The 17,145-nt window shown below is 45.9% G+C and overlaps 2 protein-coding genes across 10 annotated transcripts in view; one reads left to right on the plus strand and one right to left on the minus strand.

The window, feature by feature from the left end:
• TMEM116 (transmembrane protein 116) overlaps positions 1-17,141 on the plus strand; it is a 120,121-nt gene extending 102,980 nt beyond the window's left edge. For 7 of the 9 annotated variants that reach the window (XR_011420816.1, XR_011420809.1, XR_011420812.1 and 4 more), the window contains 3 exons: positions 117-374; positions 15,002-15,116; positions 15,488-17,141. Coding sequence is in view for 1 of the 9 variants with exons in the window: in XM_023648148.2 (XP_023503916.2) it covers positions 117-310 (194 nt within the window). In the remaining 8 variants the exon portion in view is untranslated. Of the gene's footprint in view, positions 1-116; positions 1,607-15,001; positions 15,117-15,487 lie in introns of those variants that run through there. The other 2 variants (XR_011420815.1, XM_023648148.2) reach the window with 2 other exon arrangements.
• Positions 2,079-5,233, minus strand: LOC111774822 (disintegrin and metalloproteinase domain-containing protein 1a-like). The gene has a single exon (XM_070220105.1). The coding sequence runs from the start codon at positions 4,809-4,811 to the stop codon at positions 2,364-2,366; it is 2,448 nt and encodes an 815-aa protein (XP_070076206.1). The 5' UTR covers positions 4,812-5,233; the 3' UTR covers positions 2,079-2,363.
• Positions 17,142-17,145: the final 4 nt, after the last annotated feature.

Here is a 17,145-nt window from a genome sequence, read left to right on the forward strand (position 1 = left end):
GTAAATTTCCAAAAAGTTTTGCGAACTAATAATGTAAAACTTGAGTGCAGAATTGCACCCCTGTGAGGTTGGTAATGTCACCTGTGTTTAACGTAAATCTCTTCTTTTTCCTGCAGCCGAGCTGCAGAGGAGAGAGTGCAATTTGACTCCAAATTATGAGGACAGTCCCCAAAACACTCCTACGTGGACCAGGAAAGATGGCAGGCTAGAGACATCCAAAGAAAGCGAGGACCGATCCGAGTCTCCCAGGGAGGGGCATGACCTCTGGACTCCAGGAACGCTAATATTGGCAGCATCCAAACGTCCTTAAAGAAGGCCATTAAGTTACCTAAGCACATTTACCTGGCACTTAAATCGTGATTCCCTTACATTTGGTAAGTTGTTAAGACTACGTGATGCCAATGAGCTTTTATTATAGTCACCATCAGCATGTGCAGTTAGGAAGGCTGCCCCTTCTGTTCTCCACTGAAGCGCTTCTCAGCAGAAATCCTCCACACCTTCTTCAAAAGTCTCTAATGACAAGTTTACGTTTGGAGGCCTTCAGTCACCCACTTTCACCCTCTTTCTCAAAGCTCTCAGTTGACTGCCAACTAACGGTGTGTTTTCGCCATGAATCTTGATCTTCTGGCGTGGGACATTCTGAGATTTGGTTACCAGCAAATCCTGTGGCCTGGAAAGTTACATAACTGAAGGCTTGATTTTGGATTTTGCTCTGAAGTTTAGTTTGTGTTCCACCCACAGTAATTAACATAACCCTCTTGAAAGCGGAAACCAGGTCTGTCTTAGCCTCTTTGGTTTGTCCTCTTTTGCTTACATAGGGTGGGCAGTTAGAAGAGGGACTCAGCGAATGTATAGTCAGGGATTCATGCTCAGGAACTTCCCTGAGACTCAGAACACTCCACCTGTAACAACACTGCGCCTGAGCAAGGTTTCGGTTGTGCCATGCCTCGGGACAAGCAGGTAGCATCCATAGAAGTTCCCCTCCTACGTTTCAGGTTGGCTCTGGTTAACTCGTTCACTTCGTCAGCATTTACTGAGCACCTACAATGAGCTGGGCCCTCAGAGCTGAATAAGATACAAACCTACTGCTCCATGAGGTCAGGATGTAATGGAGGAAGGGGCAGTTTCATCGATCACGACTACATAGTGTGGCAGGTTCGTGACGGAGGTCAGCCTCCATTTGTAAGACTTTTGTTTCATTTGTCTCTGAGGAACAAGCCATGTTCTGGGCAATTGAGGACGTATTGATTGTCTTCCTGGTGACTTTTTTTAACTGAAGGAAAAGGTTCATGAGGCAGTCGAGCATGTAGATTCAGTCATATCTGGGGCGGGATGCAGGTTCCACCCCTTACTAGCTCTAGAGCAAAACTCTTTGGCCTCTGTTTCCTCATGTAGACGCTGGCGTCTCATAGGGCAGATGGGAGGATTAAAGTAAGACGATGAATATAGCGTGTTCAGCACAGTGTCTTGCACACAATGGGTAATATTTATTATTATATGTGCTTTGTGCTCTCTTTACAGATAACTAACTACCCTCCAAACCTCTGTTTTTTTGGACTGTCTGTGAACTCTGTATATTAACTTAATAAAGGAAATGAGAAATAAATGTAGTAAAAAAGTAGAAAAACAGAAAAGAAGAAAATCAAATACCTCCAACTGAGCTAAGCACTGGACAGGGTTGCCTCTTGCCTAGGTTGCTCCCCATCCTTCATGCACCCAGACCTAGGGTGATCTGACCACCCTGGATTAGATGTAGCCTCTTCCAGAGAACCCCAGAACCAAAAGAGACCCAATTAATAGGTGACCTAAAGCCTAAAGTGATGCCTTATCTGAAAACAGATAATTATTTACTTTTCAATTTAAAATGTTTTCATTATACTGCACAGGGAAAATGTCAACAACTAATCATATAAACAACTGTCCTAATATAATGTGTAGTTGTGACTGGGATGAGAAAACCTGGGACAGCAATGTGTATAGGTACAGATAATACTGTGTGTCAAACAATGCAGATATAAGATGGCATTCCCTGAAAAACATATAACTCAAAAATTGGCCCTTCTAAAATAAGACAGTGATAAGAATGCTCCATGAGAAAAGTTTAATTTAAATGGTTTCATGAAATGTGAGAATGGAAAAAACTAGTAAAATATTCTTTTATAAAGGATTTTACATATGTATGTATAATCAATTACTAAAATAAAGAGGAGGAAGATCCCTCCTCCCACATTAGTACTTTTCTACAGAATATGGAGTCCTGATCAGAGCCATGCAGCCATCAAGGCCCGCTGCACGTTTGCTCCACTGAGACCCCTTGCTACCCAATGTAGCAGATGTTTGAAATATTAGACTTCTTCCTATCACTACTCATTTTCTGCCTCTGGTTCTTCCTCTCTTCTGCTTACTTCCTCTTCTTCTGTAGCTACTTCTTCAGTTTCTTCTAGGGCCTCTTGTGAGCGCTGCGATATCTCTTTTCCAGCCTCAAGACTGGCACCAATAATTAGACCTAAAAACATTGCTAAAAGAAATACGGGGAATATATACACTATCTTACCAAGGCTTTTCCTTTCTTCTTTATTCTCGTTACCTCTGCCAAAATTATCACGATCAACACTATGACTTCTACTTTCATCTTCACTTGGATTGCCATCATCTGATTTACCAGGAGGACCACTGTCCACACTACCCCCATTTCCTGGAGTTTTGCAGTCAGGGGGAGCATAGCCAGGCTCGCAATGGCAGTGCCTTAAATTGTTGCAAACTCCTTTCCCATTACACATTTCTGCTGGTTCACAGTCATAGTTGAGCACAGTATGATCAGTACAGGAGTAATTCACACAGACTTTGTTTGGAGCACAATAAGTGCCAGTGTGCACATCTCCGTCATCAGGGATATCAGTAGTGTTATATGCGTCTATGCTCCAGCAAAAGTCATCTTTGTGAGTGAACTGGATCACTGTATGTTGAGGTTTGATTGGTGGTAACTGTCTAATATTTGTGCAAATAAGTTTCCCACAAAATATGTTATCATCTACACACTTAACATATCTTGGATCAGCTGCAGTAGGCCAGCCACAATTCCCAAACCGGTTTCCTTTGCCGTTCATTGAAATATAACAGTCTTCTGGGGCAGACCTTGCAGGATACCCATATATGTCGATGCATTGAGTATCAGGGTTCCTACACCGACCCCCAAGACAGTAGTGAATTAAATCACATGATGTACCATCTTGCTTGTAGCTGTCTGTGGGGCATGCTTCAGAGTTACCATCACAATATTCTGGGAGGTCGCACTCTCCCGAAGGAGGGCGGCACATGAATCCTACATTTCTCAATCGGCAATTCAAACAGCAGAGTCCATCGCTACACTCTGCACCCTCCTTCAGCTTACATGCTGGGTCACAGCAGGGGTGATCGTCACAGGCAGAACCACAGTCACACTGCTCATCCTCCTCCACCACACCATTACCACACTCAGCATCCCTACGCACGCGGCCTTTGTGCTGAGGCTTGTTGAATAGGCAGGCCCCTTTGTGGTCAAGGAGGAACTGGTAGAAGTCGTCAGAGCTGCAGTTGCTGAAGCCACTTTCTTTAGTGATGTTTTCATGCATGAGGCAAAAGTGTGTATCTTTACAAACGCAGGCCGAGTGGTCGTGCTGAATACCCAGGTTGTGCCCAAGCTCATGGACCATGAGCGCTGCAAACAGGAGGACATCTTCATGATGGAAGGATTCAACAGCTGCTGCAAAGCCAGTGGAACAGGCACCATTGAGAAATGCCTGTCCCGTGTCCTCTTGAGGGCGATGTCCAAGAATCATGTGGGCAACATCATGCTTCACACGATGGAAGAGCTTGTCTTGTCTCCAGCTATTGAAATTCCTGAGGGTAACTTGCAAGTCCGCTGGGACCTCTATGAGGTCCCCCTCGGTCCAAATCTCCATTCCAGCCAGCACCACCTCCGTGTTTATTCCCCTAGTGAAGGCGTTGGCCAGGGCAATGACGTCCATTACTCTCTGGACTGTCTCATTGATGTTACTGCCCCACATTTGGAACCGCTGGTTGCTGACCACGACAAACATCTCCACGTACTTGGTGTGTGACCACAAGTAGGACAGCGCCTGTGCACTGCGAGGCTTCCTGCTCCCTCGTTGCTGGCTGGTGGACACCACTTGGCTGTCTTTGGAAGTGACGCTACAGGAGATTCGAGCTTCACGCGCCATGGTGTACAACACATGTTCAAACTTTTTTGAAGCGCCCACGGGCTCAATGCCGTAGGATTTTCCCTCCTTAATCAGGACGCCCCTGAGGCCTGAACAGGTGTTGACAGAAACAAAAGAACCTGGGACGCCTTCTATGTAGCCTTCATAGTGACAGTCATGCGCGAGGACGGGCATCTCTTGTCCCAGGATGCCATTGTGGTAGCTGAAGACTGGAAAGTTATCCACAAAATAGTCTCTCTTCACCTTCAGGTGAAGCAGCTGCTTCTGGCCCTGCATCAGCAGCATATAGGATGCCTTTTCCACTGGGCCTTCCCTTCCGTTGACTGTCAGACTCTTGGGGATGACTGTTTCGTAGGAAGAGTAATATACTGCTCCCAGGTCACAGTACAATCTTGGTAGGAAAATCAGCGCCAACACCAGCATGATCCCCAGCCTGACCCGTGAAGGTCCTGGCACTAGCGCCAGCCTGAAACCCTTCATCTGGGGAGCCCAAGTCTGAAGCACTCTGCTAGCTTCACACATAACCGCTTGGTTTTTCTGTAGAGAGGACAAGAAGGAGGCAGAGTCTCTCACAGAGGCTGCCACTGACATGGCCCTAGTGATTGGTTGATGATGCAGGGCCTGTGTCCCTCAGCAGCGCCTCTCCCCGACACACAGACCCTCAGTCACACACATTAGCTCCGGATCTATGCTGGCTGCGTAAAGGGTGGCTGCTGCTTACCTCTGAGGGTTACAGCCCCTGGCTGCGTCCTTTCTAGTCTTTCTGATCTCTCTGTCACCCTTCAGATAGTGGCCTTTCTCTGTGACTTCCTGCCACAGCAGCAACTTCAGCGGTGCTTGGCTAAGGTCCTTTTGACATCATGGAGTGATGTAATCGTGACGAAGGACTACAGACTCTAAAATGCAAGACTGTACCTTGAGAGAGGAAACAAAACCTGCATGCCTTCCTCAACCGCGCCACACGGAACACCCCGCCCCCACCCCTCCTGTCGTCCGTTGCTCGTCTAACTCCAAATGTTCCAGACCAGGCGGCTTGGAGGTCTTTGGTGGGCACACTCCATTGCCCATCTCCCCTCTTCTAAAACTCTTGCTCTGTAACACATGGACGTCACAACTCAGGGTGTCTTACCCCTCAGCGAGGGATTGTAGTGATATGCACATCTCGCAGGCCAGTCCGTTAGATGAGGCAAGTGGGGTGGCTGCGCCTTGCCCCAGGAGAGACCCGAGTGGGCTGATGACCCACGGGGAAAGGGACAATACTCCTACTTTTTAACATCATCGAAATTCAGTTTCTCGCGTTCTGTTTACAGCGCTGTGCGGAAGCGTGTATGGGAGATGCCAACAGAGCAGCCTCCTCTTATGCGTGATTATCATGGGCACATTGGTTGGTATCTCCAGGCCCACACTTTCCTTGGGATGGGCCTGTCATACTGGTATCCTAACATCATGCCTGTTGAAAACTAGGTATCCTGAAAGTGTTAGACTATGACCTCCGTGTGTTCAGTGACCACTTCTGTTTGTTCGTCCTTATACTCCCAGGTCGAGAAGAATGCTTGTCCAAGAGTAGATGAACAAGCATTATTTATTGAATGAATAAGTGACTCCCAGGTCTGGGAGCTCTGATGTCTCATCTGTTGCCTGCTATTTGTTTGTGGTTGCTTCATGCCCACCCTGAACGGCTGAAGGTGTCTTCAGGAAAACCCGCAAAACTTGTGCTGACTAGTGGCACGTTCATGATCTCAAAATGTACCTCTTCCTACATTTCGCTGGTCAGTTCACTCTCCTAATTTCTTCTTGCCTCATTTCACTGAGAAAGATAGAAGCCACCAAAAGAGTCCTACCACATGCAGACACCAAATGAGTTCACCTGTATCTAAATTTTCCTCCTGCTATAGCGGATAAATTGTCCACGCTCCTCCAAGTCAAGGCCAGTCCTTCTACTTGTGCGTGGCGTCTCCTTCCCTTTCAATTTCCCATGGACTTCGCTTTTCTAATTGTCTCTTCTCTCTCTTACTTCTTAAACATCTGTCTGTCCATTGGATCGGATCTTGTTATACGCTGTAATATCTCACCATTGTAAAACCATCCCACTCAGCCCACATCACTGTCCAGTCACCGTCCAATTTCTCCTCTCCGTTTCATAATGAAACTCTTTGAAAGAGTGTATATATATACTGTTTTAATTTGCATCGCTACTTGATTCTTTTCTGATATTTTTTATTTTGAATCATAGTACAATCACAAAATGTGCATAAAACCTGGATGTATTTTTCAGTAAATTATTAACAAGAGAGCAGCTAAGCCAGACACAGAAGGACAAATATTTTATGATTTCATTTAGATGAGGTTCCTCGAATAGTCAAGTTCATAGAGACAGAAAGTGGAATAGAGGTCACCAGGGCCTGGGAAAAAGAACAATGGGAGCTTGTTGTTTTGTGGGTACAGAGTTTCGGTTTGGGGTGACGCAAAGGTTCTGGAAATGGATGGTGATGATGATTGCACACCTGTGTGAATGTACTGAATGCCACTGAACTGCACACTTGAAAATGGCTAAGATGGTTAATTTTGTGATATGTATATTTCACTGAGAGCAAGAGAGAGGGAGAGAGAAACAGCTGCATAAGTACAACCCTGATGAAGTAATCAACAGTTTTAGCTCCATCGAAGTCACCCATGTGCCACTGCCGGTCAGAAGTCCTTGTGCTTCAGAGATCATCCTGATCCTGTCTTCTCTGGTAACTACATTCTCACTTTTCTTTATTGTTTTGTTTCCTAAATGTACATCCCAGAATCACGTAATTTCATATCACTTGTCTTTTAATAACACCTTTATTGAGATAGAATTCACATACCATAATATTCACCCTTTAAAGTGTACAGTTCAGTGGTTCGTAGTATGTTCAGAAAGTTATGCAGCCATCCCCACAGTCAGTTTCAGAACGTTTTCCTCACCCCAAAACAAAACTCCTGGATCCATTAGCGGTCACTCCCCATTCTCCGCTGCCCGCAGGGCCTGGCCACTGCGACTCTACTTTCTATCTCAATGATTGTGTCTGTTCTGGACATTTCATAGCAATGAAATCCTACATGTCGTTGTCCTCTGTGACTGGCTTATTTCACCTACCATGATGTTTTTAAGGGTTAGCCATGTCGTAGCATGTATCAGTACTTCATTTCCTTTTGGCTCACTGATATTCTTTTTGTAAGGATATACGACATTTTAATTTTTGATTGCTCAGGGGAGGAACAGGTTGGTTGTTTCCACTTTGGGGCTATTATCAAACATACTGCTGTGGACAGTGGAGTGTGGACATATGTTTTCATCTCTCTTGGGTGGGTCCTTAGGAGTGGAATTGCTTGGCCGTATGCTAACTGTGTGTTCAGCCTGAGGAACCGCCCAGCTGTCTCCCAGAGCAGCTACACAGTGTTCCATGCCTGCCAGCAACAGATGAGGATTCCAGTCTCTCCACATCATCACTGACGCTTGTTGTTGTCTGTCTGTTTGATTACAGCCACCCTAGTGGGTGCGAAGTGGTGTCTCACTGTAGTTTCGATTTGCACTTCCCTAATAGTTGATGACGTAGTACATGTTTTCATATTTGTCTTGGTCATTTATATCTTCTTTGGAGAAACGTCTGTTCACATCCTTTGCCCTCTTAAAACTGGGTGTCTTTTTCTGGTTGAGTTGTAAGAGTTCCTTATATTTTCTGGGTACTAGTCCCTCTCAGATATATGATTTGCAAACATTTGCTCTCATTCTGTGGGCTGTCTTTTCGCCTTCCTGTGTCTCTTAGGGTGGAGAAGTATTTCATTTTTTCCTGCTGATTCTTTTCTTATTGTGTTGAAACACACATAACATAAAATTTACCATCTTAACCATTTTTTTAAAAGATTTTATTTTTTCCTTTTTCTCCCCAAAGCCCCCCTGTACACAGTTGTATATTCTTAGTTGTGGGTGCTTCCGGCTGTGGCATGTGGGAGCCGCCTGAGCATGGCTCGATGAGCGGTGCGGTGTCCGCGCCCAGGATTCGAACCGACGAAACAACTGGGCCACCTAGAGCGGAGCGCGCGAACTTAACCACTCGGCCGGGGGGCCGGCCCCCCATCTTAACCATTTTTAAGTGTACCAATCAGTGGTATTAAATACATTCATAATGTTGTGCTACCATCACCACTATCGATCTCCAGAACTCTCTTCATCTGGTAAAACTGAAACTCTATACTCGTTGAACTATAACTCCCCATTGCCTCCTTCCCCTCGGCCCCCAGCAACCACCATTCTGTTTTCTGTGTCTGTGCTTTTGACCACCCTGAGTACCTTGTACAAGTGGGACCATACAGTATTTGTCGTTTTGTGGCTGGCTCATTTCACGTAGCATAATGGCTTCAAGGCTCATCCATGTTGTAGCACATTGCAGAAGTTCCTCCCTCTTCAAGGCAGAGTGGTATTCCACTGTGGGTATCCAACCGCATTTTGCTTATCCATTTGTCTGTGGATGGACACTTAGGTTGCTTCCGTGTTTCAGCTATTGTGAACATTGCTGCTGTGAACGCGGATGTACAAATATCTCTTCAAGACCCTCTTTCAGTTCTTTGGGGTCTATACCCAGAAGTGGGATTGCTGGACCAAATGGTAATTCTATTTTTGATTTCTCGAGGAACCGCCATGCTGTATTCCACGGCGGCTGTACCATTGTACCTTCCCACCAACGGTGGGCAAGGGTTCTACTTTTCTCCACATTCTCTCCAACACTTGTTGTTGTCTGGTGTTTTGATGGTAGCCGTCCCAATGGGTGTGAGGTGGTACCTCGTTGTAGATTTGATCTGCACTTCCCTAACGATTAGTGGCGTTGAGCGTCTTTTCATGTGCTTATAGGCCATTTGAGTGTCTTCTTTGGAGAAAGGTCTATTTGAGGCCTTTGCCCTTTTTGGAACCAGGTTGTTTGGTTTTTTGTTCTTGAGTTTTAGGAGTTCTCTATGTATTCTGGATACTAGTCCCTGATCAGGTATATCATTTACAAATATTTTCTCCCATTCTGCGGGTTGCCTTTTTACTCTGTTAATAGTGTTTTTTGATGCACAACATGTTTACATTTTCATGAAGTCCATTTTGTCTATTTTTTTCTTTTGTCGCCTCTGCCTTTGGTGTCATATCCGAGAAATCTCTGCCAAATCCAGTGCCGTGAGAATTTTGCCTTAGGTTTTCTTCTAAGCGTTTTTATAGCAGGACAAGTCCGACGAGTGGGATTTGCCAGGGAACTGGCAGATGTGTAAATTAGTGACAATTCTAAGGGGATAGGGCTTCTGAGGGAGCTCCGGACTGTTCTGCCCGCTCCACTGGGTGCTAGGCTGCGTGTTTTCACAAACTACTGTAGTTGAGATGATGCGGTCTTTTAAGGCTAGTGGGGACCTGAGGAGAGGGGTGTGGGAACAGGGCAATTAAAGCTTCACGTAGCTCGCTGCCCTTACCAAGATTCAGCCGTTTTATTGTTTTTGTTTTTGTTTTTGAATGAACAAACTTCAGATGGCTGTTGTTGCCGAACCAAAGTGGGTTCGCTTCCAGTGAGTTAAAATCAGACTCTCCACCAGCAATGGTTGTCACACAAAGTGGAATATATTTGCAACAAATAGGAGACCATGCCGAATCATTTCCAAAGTCAGGGCTCTCCCGGAACAAAGGGAAGCAGGTGTCCTTTTATTTCGGACGGGGAATGAATATTTAAAAGGGAAGTTCTCTCGTCACAGTGGAGACGCAGAGACCGGTATTAGCTGGCGCAGGCGCAGGCGCCGGCGCAGGCGCAGTCTGAAAACATGCTCTCACGTGCGTCGCATGTTATGCTAATAAGGCCTAGGCTCCTCCTCGGGCACGGATTCTAGTATTAAAATAAGGCAGAGGGCATTTTCGGGTCAACTCCAGGTCACCTGCACAGGCGCTGCCCTTGCAGTGGGGCTCGATCTGGTTCAGGCCGGTTGACGCTGGCGTCTCTTCCCGACAGGGCTCTGAAAATCAACCTTGAGGGAGTGTTAAGCACCTTTTTAAACTTCCTTCGAGCTGCTCTGGGAATGCCGCGGTGACACTGTCACTTTGGTTAATTTCCGTACCTCTACAGAAGTTGATTTTGCCTATTCTTGCCAGTGCTGTAACCACTTTTGTGGTGGAGAGGATTTCGGGGGGGGGGGGGGGGGGGGCCGGATCTTATTTTGACATTTTGGAGGTGCTTCCCGTTTTACCTCTTAACTTCACGAGAATCCACGTGAATGCACTGTTTGTGTATAGCCTCTTTTGTTCCACATTGCATTCAAGTTTTTGGGTCACTATAGCTCATTCCTTTTCGTTGCACTACGCTTGTGTTTCTCTGCATGGACCTGTCACAATTTAACATCCGTCGTAGGATCTGTGAACACAGGGTGCTTTTCTTTTGGAATACTATGAAGAGAGCTCCTGTGACCCTTATTGTCCAGGAACATGAGGCAAATAAGCAGAAGTTTCTCAGGTATTTGCCTAAGAGTGCAATAGCTAAGTTATAGGGTACTTGAGACTTCAATTTAGCCAGAAAATAAAAGTACTATTTCCAAGTGGCGTGCCGGTTTACATTTCTAAAAAGTTGATGAGCGTTTCCACTGTTCCACAGGAGTACGTGGAATTTTCAGTCTTATATAGCCAATCTTGTGGGTGGGTATGATGTCTCTTGGTGGCTGTACAGTCTGCGTTTCTCGGAATGCTGATGAGGTTGAACACCTTCACAAATGTCTTTTGACCCATCCTTTACATTTTGACTCCCCTAAAATGAGCTCTCATCCCCACCCATCTGTCCCAACTGCTCTACTCCGGGATAGCAGTGAATGACTCTCCATTGTCAAATCAAACGATTGACACTCAGTGCTCACCTGTGGACCCATCAGCAACATTTCAAAGATAATCGGTGCGTTCCCATTTGCCTTTTGGAAGGATCACTCTGCCTGCTGGGTGGAAAATAGGCTGCTGGGGAAGCCAGGGTGGAAGCAGGGAGCCCAGTTAAAGACTTCTGCGGTTGTCTAGGAGGGAGCTGATGGTGACTTGGAGTGCATTGGAGAGTTGGGGGTGGTGATAAGAGGTCACATTCTGGATATATGTGGAAGGTAGAGCCAAGGGAATCCGCGGACGGACTGGATTTGGAGTGTAAATCTCTCCTAGAAACACTGTCTTCTCTTGGTTTTCAGGACAACATTCTCTCTTGGTGGTACCCCTACCACACCGGCCAGTCTTTCTCCCACTTCTTTTCTGAATCCTCCTCATCTTATCCACAGCTACACATGGGACGCCCTGGAAGTAAGTCCTCACCCAGTCCTGGGATCTCTTCCTTTCTCTAGCTCTACTCGGAGTGCTCCTGAGGGCAGTGTCACCCAGTCCCGTGGCTTGGAATATCATCTGTACACGGACAACTGTCAGATGTACGTCTCTGCTGATTTCTCTCCTGAGTTCCAGACTCAGTCATCTTGCTGCCTAGCTGACATGCCCACTTGGGTGTTTAATGGGCGTCTCTAACTAAAGGTGTCTGAGGCCTGCGCGCGCTCTCTCTCTGTCTCTCTCTGTCTCTGTCTCTCTGTCTCTCTCTCTCTCTCCTACTCTACGTCTGCTCCATCAGCAGATCCTTTCAGCTCTACCTCACATTATACCCAGACTCCAGCCTCCTCTCACCACCGCCACTTCAGCCACCTTCCTGAAAGCTGCCAACATCACCCACTTGGCAAATCACAAGAGTCTCTAAGGGTCCTCTGCTTCTGCGGTTGCCCAGTGCCCTGCACCTGCCTGTTCCTTGTTGACATGGCAGATGGAGTGATCCTTCAGTGCTTCTCAGTTCCGGCCCCTCCTTTGCTAAAACCCTTCCATGCTTCCCATCTCCACTGACACAAAAACATCGTTCCTTACCAAGTCTTCACGTGACCTGTCTCTAGCCACAGCCCTCGACCACTGGTCTCCGCGATGCTCCCTCCGTCCAGACATGCTGACCTCCTTGCTGTGCTTCAAACATGCCAAGCGAGCTCCCGTCTCAGGACCTTTTCACTTAGAGGTCCCTCTGCTTGGCTTGCCCTTCCCCTGATACCTGCAGTGCTTCTTCCTCACTTTCTCCATGTCCCTCAGATGCCGCCTTATCAGACAGAACTTCTCTGACCACGGCTTAAAATAGCACTCCACCCTCACATCACTCCTGTTCCCCGGGCACTGCTTCATTTTGTCCCATCGCACATATTCCAACCTGGCACATCGTATACTTATCTGTTGACTGATGTCAGGTTTGTAATTTTTTAAATGTTCATGGGATCAGAGACTTTGTCTCATTTACTATCATTTCCACGGTACTAGAACAGTTCTTAGGTAAAGACTCAACCGAGGTGGAATGAATGAACGAATGAGTGAGTGAATAGAGAGGGGTAACCTGTATCGGTCCCTTAGTAAACTCAGACTTCTGTAGAAAGCATCCAGCTTGGACAGCAAGGCCTGGAATGTGGAAGTTGGCCCGCCCTGAGCCACCTGCACATTAAGGATTGAAGATACGGTGGGGAGAGGGAGAAAGCTAGAATGCCTGATTCAGGATCCAGGAAGCAGGATTGCTTTTAATGCCACCGTGGTCTTGAGTGGGGCTCTGAGGAAAAGAATAAAGTCCCTACCAGTCTTACCCCTAACTGGGCCCAAGGCACACATCAACCAAATCTTGCTACTCACCCCAGAGATTTATAATTTACTAGGGGAAATAGAATGTGTTTGCAAATGACTGTATGTCAGGTCAGAATGCCGTGGATATAAAGGAAATTCAGTATTATGACTTGATAATGGATAAATCTTGTCGTTGCTGAACAACGTACAGTGAATAATACAATCTTACATCCATCATCGCATTTTATCTTAGATCTTCTCGGCATTTATTTGAGCGCCCGCTGGACGCCAAGCGCTGCGCTAGGTAGCAGCACACACGTGCCCTAATTTAATCTCTCAGCCACTCTGTGAGAGGCATCCTTTGTGCTAACGTCTCACTAGGGAGGAATCCCAGGCCCGAGGAAGTGAAGTTCCATGTCTAAGACCAGTCAGCCAGAATGTAACACCCGAGACTTAGGGACATGGACTATGAAAGCCCCCTCAATCAGAGAAAAGGTGACTTTCTTCTTTTGAAAAAAGGTGCTCTTTTGCTCTCAGAAAATTCTTCCCGGTAGGATTCGTCAGGCTAGAAGGACGAGGGACTCAAAGCTTACGCGGCACTCACGCTCTTAGCATCCGAGGAGAAGACAAGAGCTCTCACAGTGCCTGTGGGATACGTTCTGAGAAATGTTCCGATAGGCGACTTCGTTGTTGTGTGAACATCACAGAGCGTACTCACGCAATCCTAGATGGCATGGCCTACTACACACCCAGGCTATATGGGACTCATCTTAGGGCACCAGCGTCGTATATGCGGTCCGTCATTGACCAAAACGTCGTTTTGCGGCACATGGCTGTGTTTGGATTGGTTATAAAAACAGCTAGTCTGACAGTAAAGATGACTAAAAATCGTATCTGTCCTGGAAAATCCGCGAAAAAGCTCACAGGTTCTGTTTTTAGGTGCATCATTATATAAAACGTAAATACTTCAATGCAGACTCTCAGTAGTTGGGGGATTTGATTCGATGTACTGATACCATTTTGTTGCAACAGTTTTAGTTTTCCTTTGAGGAGATTCCCGTCTGTGAGCTTTCCTTAAATCGTGACACATCAGTTACCTCAAAGTTGGGGTCCGTTCTCATTTTCAAAGAGCAAGGAATTAATTGGTGGGCTTTTCGTTATTTGGCATATTTATTTGCATTTCTTTATTTTTCTAGTGACCTAATGTATCCACGGAACTATAAAGGATGGCTTTGGGTGGATCTGGGATCAGGGGAGGGCATGAGGGAGAGCCTTTTCTCCTGTTCCCGGGCACTGACACTATGCCTTTTAAATTTCTATTTTCCATGTGAAATTGTCTGCACTAACACCCAGCTCGTGATTATTAGGTGACTGAAAATGCATTACTGGAAGAAATGCTGTGGTTTCGGAGTTTATTCCCTTTGTCTCTTACAAGGTTTTCTTTCCATTTCTTCATGAATGCATGGGTACCTCCAGAATTTGAGATTCTGAGAACATGTTCCACGAGTAAACACCTTTCTCACTCTCAAAGCGCCAACTGGAAATTTCACTCAACGACAAGGATGCATATATGCCCCCTCTTCTATAGAAAACAACCACTTGATGGTCTGTTTCAGACTGACTCTCCTGTAAGTTCTTTCCCTGAGTATCCCCAAAGAGAGCCCACGTTTCGTTCAAAAAAGTAGAGAAAGGTCTGCTGGAGCAGTTTGAGGAGCCTCGCTGGCGCTGTGAGAGTTGGACTAGATAGGGGTAGGGAAGAGTAAGGTCACTCAGCGGGAACAAGACTGATCAAAAGCCCAGAGTGGGAAGTGGCCGCGGTATGGAACGGGGACGGAGGTTCTCCCTCTTAGACGTGCTGATAGGAGGAAATGTTTCTTTTCAAAAGTCACAGGAGACAACGGATGGAAATGGACAGGAGGACCCAATTGTCACAGTCCTTTCACGCCACACCAAGTTTGTCTTTCTACTCTAGATCATGGGGGAGCAATGGCAGTTCCTGAACTCGACTGTGGTGACAAAATCAGTGTCTGGGGAATCATAGGAAGGCTGTTGGAGAGCCAGTCAGATCGATTATAGCAATGAAATACAGGGTGAGGTTGCAAACACTTGGTCACTGACGATTCCACCTCTGTTGTTTTCTTTTTAGGTATTTACAAAAATATTTTCTAACTGTGAGAAGAGTCACTACGTCTTTGTCATTCACAAATTGATCCAACACTTTCGTTATCCTCGTATATTTCATCCCGGCATAATCTCTTTATGTAAGACTTCCATAATTTTATTGAATAACAAAAGTGGTATTGCCTCTTTGTTGCCTATTCTTCAAAAACTTTTAAAGCCTAATGTCCAGAAGCAGGGGAGTATTAATTTTAAAGAGTCAGCATTTTGCAAATATTCTTGGAGGAAGTCTGCTCTTGCTTTTGAGAAAACATTTCAGCGAGCATACTTGCCCCAAGGAAACACCAACATTCTATTCTGAAATTAAGTTCGTAAACACAGAAGTTTAAAAATTTTTGGTAAATTTCCAAAAAGTTTTGCGAACTAATAATGTAAAACTTGAGTGCAGAATTGCACCCCTGTGAGGTTGGTAATGTCACCTGTGTTTAACGTAAATCTCTTCTTTTTCCTGCAGCCGAGCTGCAGAGGAGAGAGTGCAATTTGACTCCAAATTATGAGGACAGTCCCCAAAACACTCCTACGTGGACCAGGAAAGATGGCAGGCTAGAGACATCCAAAGAAAGCGAGGACCGATCCGAGTCTCCCAGGGAGGGGCATGACCTCTGGACTCCAGGAACGCTAATATTGGCAGCATCCAAACGTCCTTAAAGAAGGCCATTAAGTTACCTAAGCACATTTACCTGGCACTTAAATCGTGATTCCCTTACATTTGGTAAGTTGTTAAGACTACGTGATGCCAATGAGCTTTTATTATAGTCACCATCAGCATGTGCAGTTAGGAAGGCTGCCCCTTCTGTTCTCCACTGAAGCGCTTCTCAGCAGAAATCCTCCACACCTTCTTCAAAAGTCTCTAATGACAAGTTTACGTTTGGAGGCCTTCAGTCACCCACTTTCACCCTCTTTCTCAAAGCTCTCAGTTGACTGCCAACTAACGGTGTGTTTTCGCCATGAATCTTGATCTTCTGGCGTGGGACATTCTGAGATTTGGTTACCAGCAAATCCTGTGGCCTGGAAAGTTACATAACTGAAGGCTTGATTTTGGATTTTGCTCTGAAGTTTAGTTTGTGTTCCACCCACAGTAATTAACATAACCCTCTTGAAAGCGGAAACCAGGTCTGTCTTAGCCTCTTTGGTTTGTCCTCTTTTGCTTACATAGGGTGGGCAGTTAGAAGAGGGACTCAGCGAATGTATAGTCAGGGATTCATGCTCAGGAACTTCCCTGAGACTCAGAACACTCCACCTGTAACAACACTGCGCCTGAGCAAGGTTTCGGTTGTGCCATGCCTCGGGACAAGCAGGTAGCATCCATAGAAGTTCCCCTCCTACGTTTCAGGTTGGCTCTGGTTAACTCGTTCACTTCGTCAGCATTTACTGAGCACCTACAATGAGCTGGGCCCTCAGAGCTGAATAAGATACAAACCTACTGCTCCATGAGGTCAGGATGTAATGGAGGAAGGGGCAGTTTCATCGATCACGACTACATAGTGTGGCAGGTTCGTGACGGAGGTCAGCCTCCATTTGTAAGACTTTTGTTTCATTTGTCTCTGAGGAACAAGCCATGTTCTGGGCAATTGAGGACGTATTGATTGTCTTCCTGGTGACTTTTTTTTAACTGAAGGAAAAGGTTCATGAGGCAGTCGAGCATGTAGATTCAGTCATATCTGGGGCGGGATGCAGGTTCCACCCCTTACTAGCTCTAGAGCAAAACTCTTTGGCCTCCGTTTCCTCATGTAGACGCTGGCGTCTCATAGGGCAGATGGGAGGATTAAAGTAAGACGATGAATATAGAGTGTTCAGCACAGTGTCTTACACACAATGGGTAATTCTCTCTTCACAAAAAACTACCACATCCAAAGTATTGTTACTTGCTATTGGGGAGGTTCCTATAAATTGTTAGTATACAAAATATCAACTTTATACAGATATTAAGAAAGAAAACTCAAAGGAAATAACAAATACCTCAAACTTGAATTCAGCATTATGTAAAGGTCCTCTTCCCTCCTTGCCCACCCCTGCCCCATGCCCGCAGACCCCCGTGATCCTACCACCCTGCATCAGATGTAGCCCCTTCCAGAGAACCCCCAAATAAAGAAGCCTCAAGGACTAGATTAC

This window comes from Equus caballus, chromosome 8 (assembly GCF_041296265.1).
Source record: "Equus caballus isolate H_3958 breed thoroughbred chromosome 8, TB-T2T, whole genome shotgun sequence".
Taxonomy (NCBI): Eukaryota; Metazoa; Chordata; class Mammalia; order Perissodactyla; family Equidae; genus Equus; species Equus caballus.

Coding starts and splice junctions, on each gene's coding strand:
- LOC111774822 (XM_070220105.1), bottom strand. CDS start 4,811: ATGTCAGTGGCAGCCTCTGTGAGAGACTCTGCCTCCTTCTTGTCCTCT.